Genomic DNA, 14,897 nt, shown 5'->3' with positions numbered 1-14,897 from the left:
TGGAGGTCCGCTAATTGCATATCCCTGCATTAAGGTAAAAAACCCTCAGGCTTTAGAACCCCTTTAATGCAGCCACCACATCTAAGAACTGGTAAATTGCAATATAATAAATGTTTTCTTTTGGGATGAATACCACTTTAACACCATTTTGAATGCAGCTGTCAGTAAAGCATGTCATCTGTGACTTACTTGTTGCAGTCTTCAATGCACTGTAAGCTGTTCCCATCCTTGAGGTGACAGGCGGCTCTGTTGGAGTAAAGGATTCCCAGCTCCTCGGCGTCCTCGGCTCCTGGATTATTAGAGAGATGCATTAGTATCTAGACAAGCCGAAAGGCAGCAGCACTGCAGCACAATCTGCTGCCACTGCAGTATCCACAAAACAGGTAGCGCAGCCCTCTGATAAGCACTAATACTGACAATTAAACACATTTGGTTTATAAAAAACAATCAGCGGATTCCTGACCAGCATTTTGATTTTTGAGAACTGCTGCATGGCCCGTCCCTGTCAAATTCAAAGCCTGTCATTGGAAATACCGGCATGCAGATAAAACTGACCTGCGTTCTTGAAATTTTCAATCGCCTCGGAGTATTTGACGGCAGCCTCCCCAAACTGGCCATTCTTAAAGAGCTGGTTGCCTTGGGCTTTCAGCCTCGCCGATGGGGAAAGGAGCTCAGATGACAGCTTGTCTCCCTGGCTGCCAGTCCGGGATGTGACCTCAGTGGTAGGGGCTCGTGTGCTGCCATGTCCAGGCTTCGTCTTGCCTTCAGGAGGATCCTTTGCCTGTAGATTGCCGCTGTCGTTCTTCACTCCATTCTGATTGCTAGCCTTGTTGTGCTTGGGGGTCTGATCGGCCTCCTCCTTCTTTTCAAAGGCTCTCTTAGGAAACTTTTTCTGAGCATTCCCCATTTCAGTCAGCTCGCCTGCAGTCTCTCCTCCCACTGTCACACCGGCTTCTACAAGGAAGTTACAGGCTTAGAATCGACATCAGCAGAGCAATCTACTGCACTGTCTACAGCAGGGGTGTGACAAATGCACGCTTAATGGTAATAGCAGCGATTTGACAGTTTAACCCACATAACACAAACGTATCCATTGAACACATCTAGGTAGGAGTTGCATCCCTGCAGGGAAGTGTCAATAGAGCAATACGCCCCGGAGATTGCACAGGATTGTCCCAGACATTCCCCTGTTCAGGGATTACAATTAACATACCTAATACAATAGTCATTCTTCAAGCTGGCCAGTTACATGCTAAACCTGTCAGAAGCAGATGGTCAGACACAGGGACTGGTAACACTGGCTGCTCTGCTTTGTTGCCGGATACAGGAAAGGGGTTTGTGGCCTAAAAGAAAACATCTACCCGCTTCCCCACCATACAGATTACTGGCAAGAATTTGTAGAGGCTCCTTTTGTGGCATCATTTTACTGTACGCTGCAAAATTTCAATCTTAGCAGTAATGGCAGCCATACACAGAACACATTTTATATGTGATTGTATTATTGATCACTATCCAGGAAAAAAAAAAAAAATCTGAAAATCACAACGATCGGTCGATGTGCCATACATTTAAAGGGTAATTCCATTTTTGTGGAAAAATAGAAAAAATCAATCAATAAATTTACTCCTGTAAAATAAAATAATTCAAATGAATAAATATACTGTGTGTGTATGTATACAGTATATTACATTTATAAATAAAATATATATATATATATATATATATTCATAAATAAATAAAATATATATATTTATAAATAAAAAAAATAAAATATATATATTTATAAATAAAAAAAAAAAAAAAAAAAAATATATATATATATATATATATATATATATATATATATATATATATATATATATATATATATATATAAAATTATTATTATTATTATTATTATTATTATTATTATTAATAATAAATATAAAATATATATATTTATTTAAATTATTAGCAACAATAATAAGGATAAATATCTATCTCTATACACACACACACACTGTATTTTATTCCCCTGCTGATTTTGTCCACTGACAAAATCATGATCAGTCTACAATTTTAATGGTAGGTTTCTTTTAAAAGTGAAAACAGAATAACAAAAAAAACCCCCAGAAAAACACAATTTCAAAAAAGTTATAAATTGATTTGCATTTTAATAAGTGAAATATGTTCTAGACCCCTTTGCAAAACATGACTTAGTAGCGTATTTTTCGCTCCATAAGACGCACCTGACCATAAGACGCACCTAGGTTTTAGAGGAGGAAAACAAGGACAAAAAAAAAAATATTCTGAACCAAATGGTGTACTAAAATATTTTCCAGTGCCCATGAAATGCAGCTTGACCAGTGCCATAAACGCAGACTGACCAGTGCCATAAATGGAGCCTGACCATTGCCAATAATGCAGAGTGACCATTGCCAATAATGCAGAGTGACCATTGCCACAAAAACAGCCTTACCTGATGTTATCCCATCCACCCGACAGAAGAAAGAGCAGCTCGAGCGGCCGAATGCTGTTTTCTGTGTCAGGCCCAGTCGCCATGGGGGGGGTCATTGCACGGCGCCCATGTGGGGGGGTTTGGATGTCTGCCCCGCCTCTCTTCCGGTGGTGGTGACAGGGGGGCGGTGCCTGTCGTATATTCACACCATAAGACGCAGAGACATTTTCCCCACATTTCTGGGGGAAAAAAGTGTGTCTTATAGTCCGAAAAATACGGTACTTGGTGGCAAAACCCTTGTTGGCAATCACAGAGGTCAGACGCTTCTTGTAGTTGGCCACCAGGTTTGCACACATCTCAGGAGGGATTTTGTCCCACTCCTCTTTGCAGATCTTCATTAAAGTAATTAAAGCGAACCTTCAGTCATTTTTTCAACTTTCCATCTATTAAATGTTCTCTCCTTGTTGTTTTAACTTTGGATAGTAAAACATTTTTTTTCTGCCAGTAAATACCTTATACAGCTCACTTCCTGTTTCTTGTCTGGTAAAAAGCCTAGGCTTATGACATCATGCACAGCTCTCTCTCTCACTCTCCTGAGAGTGTGCCAGAAAGGGAGGTGGGATGAGTCATAAGAAGGCCAATGAGAGCTGCAGAGCTAGAGGCATGCCTCTGTGTGTATCCAGGAAGTGAACAGGCAGCAGCTTTAGCTGCCCACAATTAAAATGGTTGCAGCCAGACTCAGTGGGGGGAGATTTCTGCAGCATATTTGGCAAGTACAGAATCACAGTATATATAAAATAATATGCAAAGTGATTGGAGGGAAGCTTCAGAATGGCAAAGATGTTTTTATTACAAATTATGTGAGCAGACTGCAGGTTCGTCTATAGGCTGAGTTTACATCATCACTGCATCCGGCTCACAGCAGGGGTCCGGTGCGTCCTGGTTCACTGTTTCAGGTCTGATTTCAGCCCGAATTTTGGGCTGAATTCAGAGCTGAAAACGGACCAAAAGAAGCACAGCGTTTTTGTGCAAAACGTACCGGACCTGCTGCGGAGATATGTGAACCAGCTCCATAAAGAGCCAATCAAAATCTCCTGATATTTTCCGCATCCAATTCGCAATGGTGTGAACCCCGCCTTAAGGTTTCGAGGCTGATGTTTGGTAACTTGAAACTTCAGCTCCCTCCACATATTTTCTATGGGATTAAGGTCTGGAGACTGGCTAGGCTACTCCAGGACCTTAATGTGCTTCTTCTTGAGACACTCCTTTGTTGCTTTGGCCGTGTGTTTTGGATCATTGTCATGCTGAAATACCCATCCACGACCCATTTTCAATGCCCTGGCTGAGGGAAGGAGGTTCTCACCCAAGGTGATGGTACATGACCCTGTCCATCGTCCCTTTGATGCGGGGAAGTTGTCCTGTCCCCTTAGAGGAAAAACACCCCCAAAGCATAATGTTTCCACCTCCATGTTTGACGGTGGGGATGGTGTTCTTGTGTAGATCTACAATCTTGTCCCTGACATCCTTGGACAGCTCTTTGGTCTTGGTCGTGGTGGAGAGATTGGAATCTGATTGATTGATTCTGTGGACAGGTGTCTTTTATACAGGTAACAAGCTGAGACAAGGAGCACTTTCAGCATGGACCAGAACGATTCTGATTGGTGAGTGCTGTCTCTGTGACAACGACCAATCAGAATCCATTTGGAGACAGAGAAAAGCAGGGATTTCAAATCTCCGAATTGCTGTACTGGCTGCGGAGGTGCTGACAGCTTAGCAACTTCAGAGGTAAATACTGCGGGGACCAGGGAGGGGGTAGGGAGGGAGTCCAGCGTATAACAAACATTATATACAATATTTTCTCTGAAAGCAGACACCCTGAAGAATAAAACAGTGGTAGTTTAAACTTTTTCTGTCACATATTTGCACAACGGCTTATGAAGCACAACTTTTTAATTTAAAAAAATCCACTAAATTTCATTTTAGATCACAGAAATACAATATATTACCCAATTTTGATGGTAAAAATATAAAAGATGTGGTTGTCCAAGTAATAGATACCCAACATGCCAAGCTTTAAAATTGCACATGCCCATAAAAAGACAACAAACTTTGGTATCCTAAATTTCTCATCAGATATAGGGACACTTTAAAATCCCCTATAGGTCATCACTTTAGAGTTAAATGTGCAAAATGAGCCTAGAATTACTGTCCTGACTCCTATGTGCGTGGCGATATGTAACACCTGTAATGCAATCAACATTTTCATACATAAGTACACCTGTCAGGGAATGCCTATCGGTGTGTACAGAATGCCCCAAGAAATGTTGCTGGTATTGTAATTAGCTCATCAATTTTCCCTGAAGTCTACAGTAGGAATTTTCGTTTTGGTGACACACTTCCCAAGGGTTTCTATCACCTTAATTATGACAATAAATTTAAATTAAATAAATTGTCGGCTAACTTCACAGAGCCGGTCCAGGCTCTGAAAAGATCTGGCCAGAAGCCTAGACTGGCAGCTGGCTCAGTCTCTCAGTGAGCCACTGAGAGCCAGAGCCAGCCGCTCGCGCCCCCTCCACAGCTCGGCGCTCCAGTGAGCACTGGAGGGGCAGAGCAGTGAACCAGTGACAGTCACCAGCTCTCTGCAGGCTGAGGACCAAGAGCTGAGCGATCAGTGATGTTTGTTCGCTCAGTTCTCAGTCTTAGTGATGGCAGGGAACACCTGCAGCTGGGATTGGTGCTGCGGCCATCTAGGGGAGTATGATTTTTTTTTTTTTTTTTTCTGCGATTCCCATACTTTTCTTGTCAACTGATTATATTACACAGTGTTTATCAATCTAAATGTCATTCAGTTAGATTTTAAATCGACTATGTTTTTAAAATATTTTTCCGGATCTAATGTACTGTATATGTAGAAAAGCAGAGAGATGCAATTAAATAAAATGTTTTTCTCCCTGACATACTTGAATGGTAATTTCTGTTTAACAATATTAGGCTATAGAATAATGCTCAGGGCTTAAGAGGGAATTGACACATCTAAGTGAAATCGTGACACACTTCACACAGCAGTGTGAGCTGGTGAAAGTGAAAGTATATTTGGAATATCTATACTGTACACCTTTGATCAGAAGAAGAAAAACAACAGACTTCCTTGATAGAAGTAGTTCTTTTTTAATAATGGTTTTCATGGATAAAATTACAGTGGCGCTTTAATAGAGAAGTAGGTTCCCCCCCCCACATCATACTTGCCTAGGTAGATGCAGCATCGGACCAATGCTGCATCTGTCCCCCGCCGCCTCTTCACTGAGAACCAAGCGATCGAACATCGCAGATGGCTCGGTTCTCTCAGCTCCCCGGGCAGAGAGCTGCTGACTGTCAAACAGCATCTCTCCTCTTTGCTTCTCCACACTCACTGGAGCACTGAGGTGTGGAGGGGCGGAGGGGCGGGGAGCGGCCGTCTCAGGCTCTCAGCAGCTCGCTGAGACGGGTATCAGTCCACGCACCTGGCGGATCAAGACTTTATTGTCGTGATTATGTGGTGCCTGGACTGATATTATTCTGTGACGTGATATCAGGAGTGCAAAACGACAAGCACTCCTGTGACCCATAGGAGAAGCCTAGCCAAACAAGCTCAAGCTGGACTTCTCCTTTATTTTTTTACTTGCTGCTGTCTCACCACACTTCACCAAATCTACCTTCGCTCACTGACCAGTTCTGGAGATGCCTGAATCATCCCAAAGCAATGCTTTATATCTGGTGGTTCTGTGGTCCCATTAAAAAAAAAAAAAAATCTGAGACTAGGTCCTTGTAATCTATACCAGGATTTCTCAACCAGGGTTCCGTGAGATTCTAGGGTTCCTCCAGGAGGTTGCTAAGGGATTCCTTAAGCAATGAGCAATTTATGCCTCTCAGATAAGTTCCCAGTGACACCAATGATCTTTCTAGCTATCTGTAAGGGGGTAATTCCTATCAATGTCCACAAGTGTAAGGAGCATTCTCACCACTGACCATCACACTAATGTATCATGAGTTGTTAAAGCTCAAACACACTTGTGTCCGTGTATGTGTATATATATTGTCAGTCAGTAGAGCAATGGACTTTGTCAGTAGGGCAGAGGATGGTGTCAGAAGGGCAATGGTCGGTGTCAGTGTTTTGTTTTCACTATCTGATTTTATTGTTATTTTCATACAATTTTTTTTTTTTTTTTTAGGAGCCCCGTTGGGGAGCTTTGTTGAAATATCAGACCCCTGATATCTCACTTTTGAGACAGAGAAAGGGACTGAGGACAGAGATTCCCCTTACCATTGTTCAAGCTTCCTTATTGCAGCTTGAACAGTGGTCCAGCAATACATAGCAATCAAACTGTGTTCTGCCCAAAATGAATGGGCTCAAAACGCACCACACAGAATCACATGTGATTTGCACTGGAATGTGGAGTGATTCCTGTGTGATTCACATGAGGTGCACAGTGTGAACCTAGGCTCAAACCTAATCCTGAAGTAGAATGTTCATTGTACAAAAATCAATGCCTTGTGTTGGCACTCAAACAAAATAAGTCCATGAAGGCACCATCCAATGGTTGGACAAGCAATTTTTATACCTTCTCATTCACGCTTTTGAATGAAATTCTACAAGTGTAAAGCCAGCATTACAATTGCTGCTATCATCTGCCTGGCCTCATGCATACTGCAAGTTCAGAAGATGGCATGTTGGGTTAAGCAGTTGACGGGAAGCACCTGTAATGCCGCGTACACATGATCAGACTTTTCAACAACAAAACCGTGGATTTTTTTCCGAAGGATGTTGACTCAAACTTGTCTTGCATACACACGTTCACACAAATGTTAGCCCAAAATTCCGAACGTGAGAACGTGGTGACGTACAAGATGTACGAAGAGCCGAGAAAAAGGAAGTTCAATAGCCAGTGCGGCTCCTTCTGCTTGATTTCGAGCATGCGTGAACTTTTGTGCGACGGACTTGTGTACACACAATCGGAATTTCCGACAACAAAGTGAAGTTGGCGGAAAATTTGAGAACCTGCTCTCAATCATTTGTGGCCGGAAGTTCCGACAGCAAATGTTCGATGGAGCATACACACACTGACAACAAGCTCACATCAAACATTTCCCGTTGGAAAGTCCAACCGCGTGTACGCGGCATTAGACTTCTGAAGCTCCCAGGCCCTCTGTTTGCTAGCAGTGGTAGTTCCCTGTCTGTTTATGGGCTGTCCTAGACGTTCAAGGCCAAGACAGATCTGCTTGTTTATCAAAAAGCCAGGATGGAAGATGTTATTATTCAAGAGCCACAAAAAATAGGATTTTTTATAACAGCTTACCTGTAAAATCCTTTTCTTTCGATGTACATCACCGGACACAGAGCCTCAGTAATTACTGATGGGTTATATAGGTATCACTAGGTGATTGGACACTGGCACACCCTAACCAGGAAGTTCAACCCCCTATATAATCCCTCCCCTTGCAGGGATACCTCAGTTTTGTAGCAAAGCAATATAAGTGTATTAGAAGAGGGGCGGGACCTCTGTGTCCCGTGATGTACATCGAAAAAAAAGGATTTTACAGGTAAGCTGTTATAAAAAATCCTATTTTCTTTCTCATACATCACGGGACACAGAGCCTCTGTAATTACTGATGGGATGTCCCAGAGCAATGCTATCTGAGGGGAGGGGAACCACAACCAAGTAGGGTGCAATCAGACCTGAGGACCCTGTACCGCTGCCTGCAGCACACTACGCCCAAAGGCGATATCCTCATGCCTTCTCACATCCACCTGATAAAATCTGGTGAATGTATGGACTGAAGACCAGGTTGCGGCCTTGCAGATTTGAGCCATAGAGGCTCGGTGATGCACTGCCCAAGAAGCACCAATAGCCCTCGTGGAATGTGCCCTGATCTGAAACGGAGGAATCTTCTGTTTCAAACCGTAAGCCCGAATAATCAATTGTCGAATCCATTTAGAAATGGTAGCTTTTGACGCTGCTTGTCCTCTATTGGGACCTTCTGGCAGCACGAACAAAACATCCGTTTTGCAAATTTTAGCAGTTGCTTCCAAATAGGTTTTGACTGCTCTTACTACATCCAAAGAATGTAGTGACCTCTCTTCCGAAGAACAGGGATCTGGAAAAAAGGAAGGCAGAACAATGTCTTGTTTTAGATAAAAATCTGAAACCACCTTCGGTAAAAAACTAGGATGAGGGCGCAGTACCACTCTATCCTTTTGTACAATCAAATAAGGCTCTTTACAGGAAAGAGCTGCTAATTCTGATACTCTTCTAGGAGAAGAAATGGCTACCAGAAAAATTAACTTCCTTGTCAACAAGACCAAAGGAATCTGACGTATTGGTTCAAAGGGCTGTTTCTGTAAAACAAACAGAACCAAGTTCAAGTCCCAGGGGTTTAGGGGCGCCTTAAACGGAGGATTAAGACGCGTCACCCCCTGCATAAAGTTTTGGACCAAAGAATGCGAAGCAAGTGGTTGTTGAAACAATACTAATAAGGCCGAGACCTGGCCCCTGACAGTACTCAAGGCCAACTTCATCTCTAATCCCAATTGTAGAAAATCAAGAATTCTACCTATCACATATTTTCTAGGATGCCAACCCCTGGATTCACACCAGGATACATAAGCTCTCCAGACTCTATGATAAATTACTCTGGAAGCTGGCTTCCTTGCATTGATCAAGGTAGCTATCACAGGACCTGAAAGCCCATGATTTTTCAGAATGTGGGTTTCAATAGCCAAACCGTCAAATTTAGCGTTTGTAAGGCAGGATGGAACACTGGACCCTGAGATAACAGGTCTGGGCGTAACGGTATTGTCCACGGGGAACCCACCGTCATCCTTACTATTTCTGCATACCAGGTCCTCCTGGGCCAAGCTGGGGACTAGGAGCACCAACTTCCTTTCCCGCCTGATCCTGCGAAGGAGTCCTGGCAGTAGCAGAATAGGAGGGAATGCATAAATCAGTGAGAACCGATGCCATGGAATCACCAACGCATCTGTCCCGCATGCAAGGGGATTCCTTTTCCTTGCCACAAATCTGTCCATCTTTTTGTTGAATCGGGATGCAAAGAAATCTATATCTGGAACCCCCCATCTTTGGCATATGGCCCAAAAGACGTCGGGATGCAGAGACCATTCCCCTGGGGGTAACTGCTGGCGACTTAAATAGTCCGCCTGCCAGTTCTCTATCCCTGGAATGAAGACTGCCGATATGCATGGCACCTGCTTCTCTGCCCAGACTAAGATCTGGTTCACCTCTCTTTGAGCAGCTCGGCTCCTGGTGCCTCCCTGATGATTGATATAAGCCACTGCTGTGGCATTGTCGGACTGGATCCTGACTGGGCAACCCTGTAGCCTGAGAGTCCAGGCCTTTAGGGCTAGATATACCGCACGGATCTCCAGAATGTTGATGGGTAAGGTCCTCTCGGTTTGGGACCATACCCCCTGGACTGCAGACTGTTCCAGAACTGCTCCCCAACCCGAAAGACTGGCATCTGTTGTTACCAACGTCCAGGTAACCGGTAGAAAGGAATTCCCCCTCTGTAGGTTTTCTGGTATTAACCACCAATTGAGGCTCTGACGCACCGCATGAGACAGGTGCATCGGAAAGTCTAATGCCTGAACTTTTTTGTTCCAGACTGACAGGATACTGTGCTGCAGCAGTCTTGAATGAAACTGAGCATAGGGAACTGCTTCGAACGAAGACACCATCTTTCCTAGCAGCCTCATACAAAGGCGGACAGAAGGACCCTTCTTGGTCCTGACTATGAGAATCAGCTCCCTTAAAGCAGTGATCTTTGCCTGAGGTAGAAATACTTTCTCCTGGCTTGTGTCTATAAGCAGACCTAAATACTCAGGTCTTCTTACTGGTTTTAGGAAAGATTTTTCTAGGTTGAGAATCCAACCTAGGTGTTCCAGATACTTGACTGTGGTCCTCAAGCTCTCGTTCCAAGAGGCTACCGACCGGTCTATCAAGAGCAGGTCATCTAGTTATGCTATGACAATTATACCTTGGGCCCTTAATCTGGCCAGAGGAGGAGCCAAGATCTTTGTAAACACTCGAGGTGCTGTGGCTATCCCGAAAGGCAGAGCCACAAACTGGAAATGGCGCCCTCCTATCTCGAAGCGCAGGAACTTCTGATGAGCAGGAAAAATGGGCACATGCAGATATGCATCTCTGATGTCTATCGATGCCAGAAATTCTCCTCCCTGCAGGATGGAGACTACTGTCCGAATTGACTTCATGCGGAAGGACCGAATCCTTAAGAATCGATTCAGATCCCTTAGATCCAGAATGGGTCTGACATCCCCATTTGGCTTTTGGACCGTGAAAAGGTTGGAATAGAAGCCCAATCCTTGATCCTTCGTGGGAACCACCATAATGACCTCTTGCGACAAAAGCCGCTCTGACGCTAGAAGGAGCGACTGCTTTTTCTCTGGATCCCTGGGGACATTTGATCTGAGGAAACGAGCAGAGGCAAATTCTTGGAACTTCAGTTTGTAACCTAAGGTTACCGTGGAGATTACCCATCTGTCCTGGAAGTCCTCCTGCCAGAGCTTTGAGAACTGTTGCAGTCTTCCCCCCACTCGAGCGAGCAGGGGTGCCCCTTCATAAAGAGGCCTTAGTGTCTTGTCTAGTAGACTTCTTCCCCCAGGACTTCTTTTGTCCCTGGGGTTGACTCTTGTTTCCTGACCCAGACGGAGGAGGCCGTCGCGACTGCCTGGAGGCTGATGCCCCTGGCGCTGGGGAAAGAGTCAGTTTGAAAGAGGGACGCTTACTTTTTCTCTTAACAGGTAAAAGAGTTCCCACTAGAGATCCTTTGGATATAGTTATCCAAGTCTTCTCCAAACAGCCTTGCACCACGAAATGGGAACCCAGCCAGGAGCTTCTTACATGGTGCTTCAGCTGACCAATTTTTTAACCATAAGATTCTATGCATATGCACCAACCCAAGTGAAGAGAGAGCCCGAAGGAGATCCCCTAGAGCCTCTTGTTCTTGGGGTATCTGAACCTCTTCTACCCATAGTGCAAAGCAACAAGGTGGAGGTATCAACAAAATGAACACTGACTGCTGAGCGATGTAGTCTTAGCCACAGCTTTGCTACTAATGCCCAGTCCTAGTGTTTCTTTAGTAAATGCTGCCTAGGGGAATGCCTGTGTTCCACCTTACATGCGACCTGTCAGCTCTGTGTCCCTCCAAAGGCTGTGTGCACCTGTAAAGTGTGCCTCTTATAGCCATGCAGCCGGCAGTGTGGGCGTCTGAGGCTCCGCTCCCCCCTTCGTTTTTTCAAAAAACGTGCGCTTCCCGCGCAAGCCAACCCTCCTGTTCTGACAAGCATGGGGGAAAAGGCCGGGGGTGGAGGAGGAAGGAGAGAGGCCGGCAGTGATGGGGCCTGCACGTGGCAATGACAGCGGCGCCGATGACAGTGCGGTATACTACCGCCTCACAGACCACCTGTGGCCCCCCTATTCTTGGGGGGAATCACCCGGAGGAGAACCCCCCATCCAATCCTACCTGGAGCTCGGCTGGAGGAGCTTGTGCAGCGTGAAACACTGAGGCAGACATCAGCATGAGAAGGTATGTGCTCTTGGCAGCCCCCGGTGGCAACAATAGGCATAGCATGCATTTACTTCAAAGGAGAAACCCACTAGAACTAAAAAATTCTGTGGAATCTCCCTTACCTTATCCAGCCACAGGGTTCTGTAATACAGACCCAATCTTCACCTCTCACGGTGGGCTCCGTTTGAAAAAACCTTCAGAGACTGGGGCCCCCTACGGATAGGGGGATCCACAGTTCTGGGCCTGTAAAGCACCCGGCCAGAAATAAGGCTAGAAAAACAATTTTCTGAAATGCGGGGTCCAGCTCTCTAAAAAGAGGTAGCGTTACAGGTAAAACCTCGTTTCTCCGGACACGAGGCCCGGGTACCATCCAATTCGACCTAAAAAGGACACTTTGAAATGGATCTGGTTCGCCTGGCTTGCCCCAGTATAGGATATAGGATATTCCCTTTGGAGCTCAGTACAGGACATCTTTACACGTCCATCACCTAAGACACTGGCTTAAAAACTGAGGTATCCCTGTAAGGGGAGGGATTATATAGGGGGTTGAACTTCCTGGTTAGGGTGTGCCAGTGTCCAATCACCTAGTGATACCTATATAACCCATTAGTAATTACTGAGGCTCTGTGTCCCATGATGTATGAGAAAGAAACTACTGTGACTAGTTGCTACACAGTGGCTACTACTGCCCCCCAAACATACCTGGACCAGCTAAAGATGTCAGATTTAGCCGTCACTGAAAAACAATCAGATCCACTGAAAATTGGGCCACCAAGAAGGATAAAACTGCACTGGCAACTTTACAGGCACTGTGGCCCATTAAATCGTGGGTGTTGAAGTAAGTATCTCCTCAGACCCTATAACTAGGTTCATTCAGAGACAATGTTTAAAGTGTGCTAACCCACAGTAACCATTTATAAAATCATCTTTGTATAAAGCACCCCCTGATAAGTCTTAAATAAGAAACATGTTGGGTAAGAAATAGCTGCTTTAAACATTTTGTGACTTAATATAATTATATCTGGATTACACCACAAGCCATTCATTTTATCACAGCTTTTTGTTGTTTGCGATCCACAAAGCCTTCAGAGATACATGTGTCCTGAGAAGACTAAAGGGAGGCCATGGAGACTAGTGGAGTGCAGAGCTAGAAGTCAAACCACAGGGAGCACAAAGATCCAGGAATCCGGTGTTCTGCCGAGAAAGTTCCGCTCGGCGGCTAAGTTCCCCCCTCTACTGCGCAGGAAATAGCCGAAGCGGAATAGCTGAAAATCAGCTGCACACGGCGCCTGTAAGAGGGCCCCTCGCGGGCTCGCTTCGCTCGCCACGCCCCTCTAGGTCCACTTGGATGGTGGGGAAGGAACCTGGACCTAGGGCGCAGGCGCCGTGTACAGCTGATTGAAGTGTTTGAGCTTCGGCTATCTACAGCGGCTGACAGTAGTCCGTACTGCGCAGGCGCTGCGCCTGCGCAGTACAGGGGGGGAACTTATCCGCCGAGGGAACATTCTCGGCAAGACACCGGCAAATGATGCACTTGTATACAGTACCTGGCTTCAAACCGGGTCCGGAGGCAGATTGAATGTGTTACCCAACAATGATGGTGATAGTTTTAAGGCAATTAACAAAATACACATTCACTTTTGCCACACATTATGGAATAATAGAAGTTATCTGGAATTATACAGATCTGCTACTGTACACACTTTTATTAAAGAGTAATAACTATATTTTTTATCGGTTATGCACAATCCTTTAGTGCAATAAGTTTGTTTAAAGTAAACCTGATCTAAGAGAGATATGGGGAAAGCCATTCTTCAAAAAATGCTATGGGCCTGGCTGCCTCTGACTTCAATCTCTGAGCTGCAACAGGTGAAGCCAGACTGAGCACAGAACATGCAGACTAGCTCTGAGTCAGTGAGACAAATAGAATTAAAGCCGTTGGATCGCCCAGGAAATTAGCATTGGCAGGAGGAGGTCAGCAGGGATAGCCAAGAAACCAACATTTGCATGAAGGGGTTAGCGATGGCAACCCTGTACTCTCCCTACTGGTTTGCATTAAGCTCACTTTATTAAATCTGAATTCGGCCGCTACGGATAACTGCACTTTGTACAGTCACTGCACACTGCATTACTTTACTAAAGAGAGGTCAGTTGCTCTGTAACTAGGAGCTCCACACATGTCACTGTGGCCCCACGTGAACGTGAATCTCTTTAAGACCCAATGCTAATCTCATTCAGTGTGAGCTTATTACACGTGCAAGATAAGTGAATGCCAGCTGAACCATTCAAGGTTTCCAAAGGGAGAATTTGATATGACTGATATCAAGAAGATTTCTGTTTTTTTATATTATTACACCTGCTGGAGGCAACACAAACACTTACTATTGTCATAGTGGAGCAAACTACATGATTATTTTTCTATAGCAAAGACAAACCGATTAAGCAAAATAATTACAGTGATTGTTGGCAGCTGCAGCTCTACAATAGTTGGGAAGCAATATTTAGTATACGGTTTCACTGCACAGAAAGAGGTTTAAGAATTTGTTATCTGTGGGCTGTACTTCAGGCTGTGAGGACTTTCAGAGGTTCAGCAAACGGTATTTATGGCTAGAAAATTCCAACCCGTAATAAAATGTGCCCTCCTCTAGGTCCTATCTCACAAAAGTGAGTACACCCCTCACATTTCTGTAAATATTTTATTATATCTTTTCATGCAGTTTAGACATTAATGGCTGTGTATTTAGTTATTTTGAGGGGACAGCAAATTTACACTGTTATACAAGCTGTACACTCACTACTTTACATTGTAGCAAAGTGTCATTTCTTCAGTGTTGTCACATGAAAAGATATAATAAAATATTTACAAAAATGTGAGGGGTGT

General features: G+C 44.5%; 1 protein-coding gene across 1 annotated transcript in view; it reads right to left on the bottom strand.

The window, feature by feature from the left end:
- SPAG1 (sperm associated antigen 1) overlaps positions 1–14,897 on the bottom strand; it is a 145,194-nt gene that overhangs the window by 77,407 nt on the left and 52,890 nt on the right. The window contains exons 11-12 of the mRNA XM_073632038.1: positions 556–954; positions 190–289 (exon numbers count right to left, since the gene is read on the bottom strand). Coding sequence (XP_073488139.1) covers positions 190–289; positions 556–954 — 499 coding nt within the window. The remainder of the gene's footprint in view (positions 1–189; positions 290–555; positions 955–14,897) is intronic.

This window comes from Aquarana catesbeiana, linkage group LG05 (assembly GCF_042186555.1).
Source record: "Aquarana catesbeiana isolate 2022-GZ linkage group LG05, ASM4218655v1, whole genome shotgun sequence".
Classification (NCBI taxonomy): Eukaryota; Metazoa; Chordata; class Amphibia; order Anura; family Ranidae; genus Aquarana; species Aquarana catesbeiana.
The sequence above is the reverse complement of the archived record's forward strand: the minus strand, read 5'-3'. Positions and strand labels throughout refer to the sequence as shown.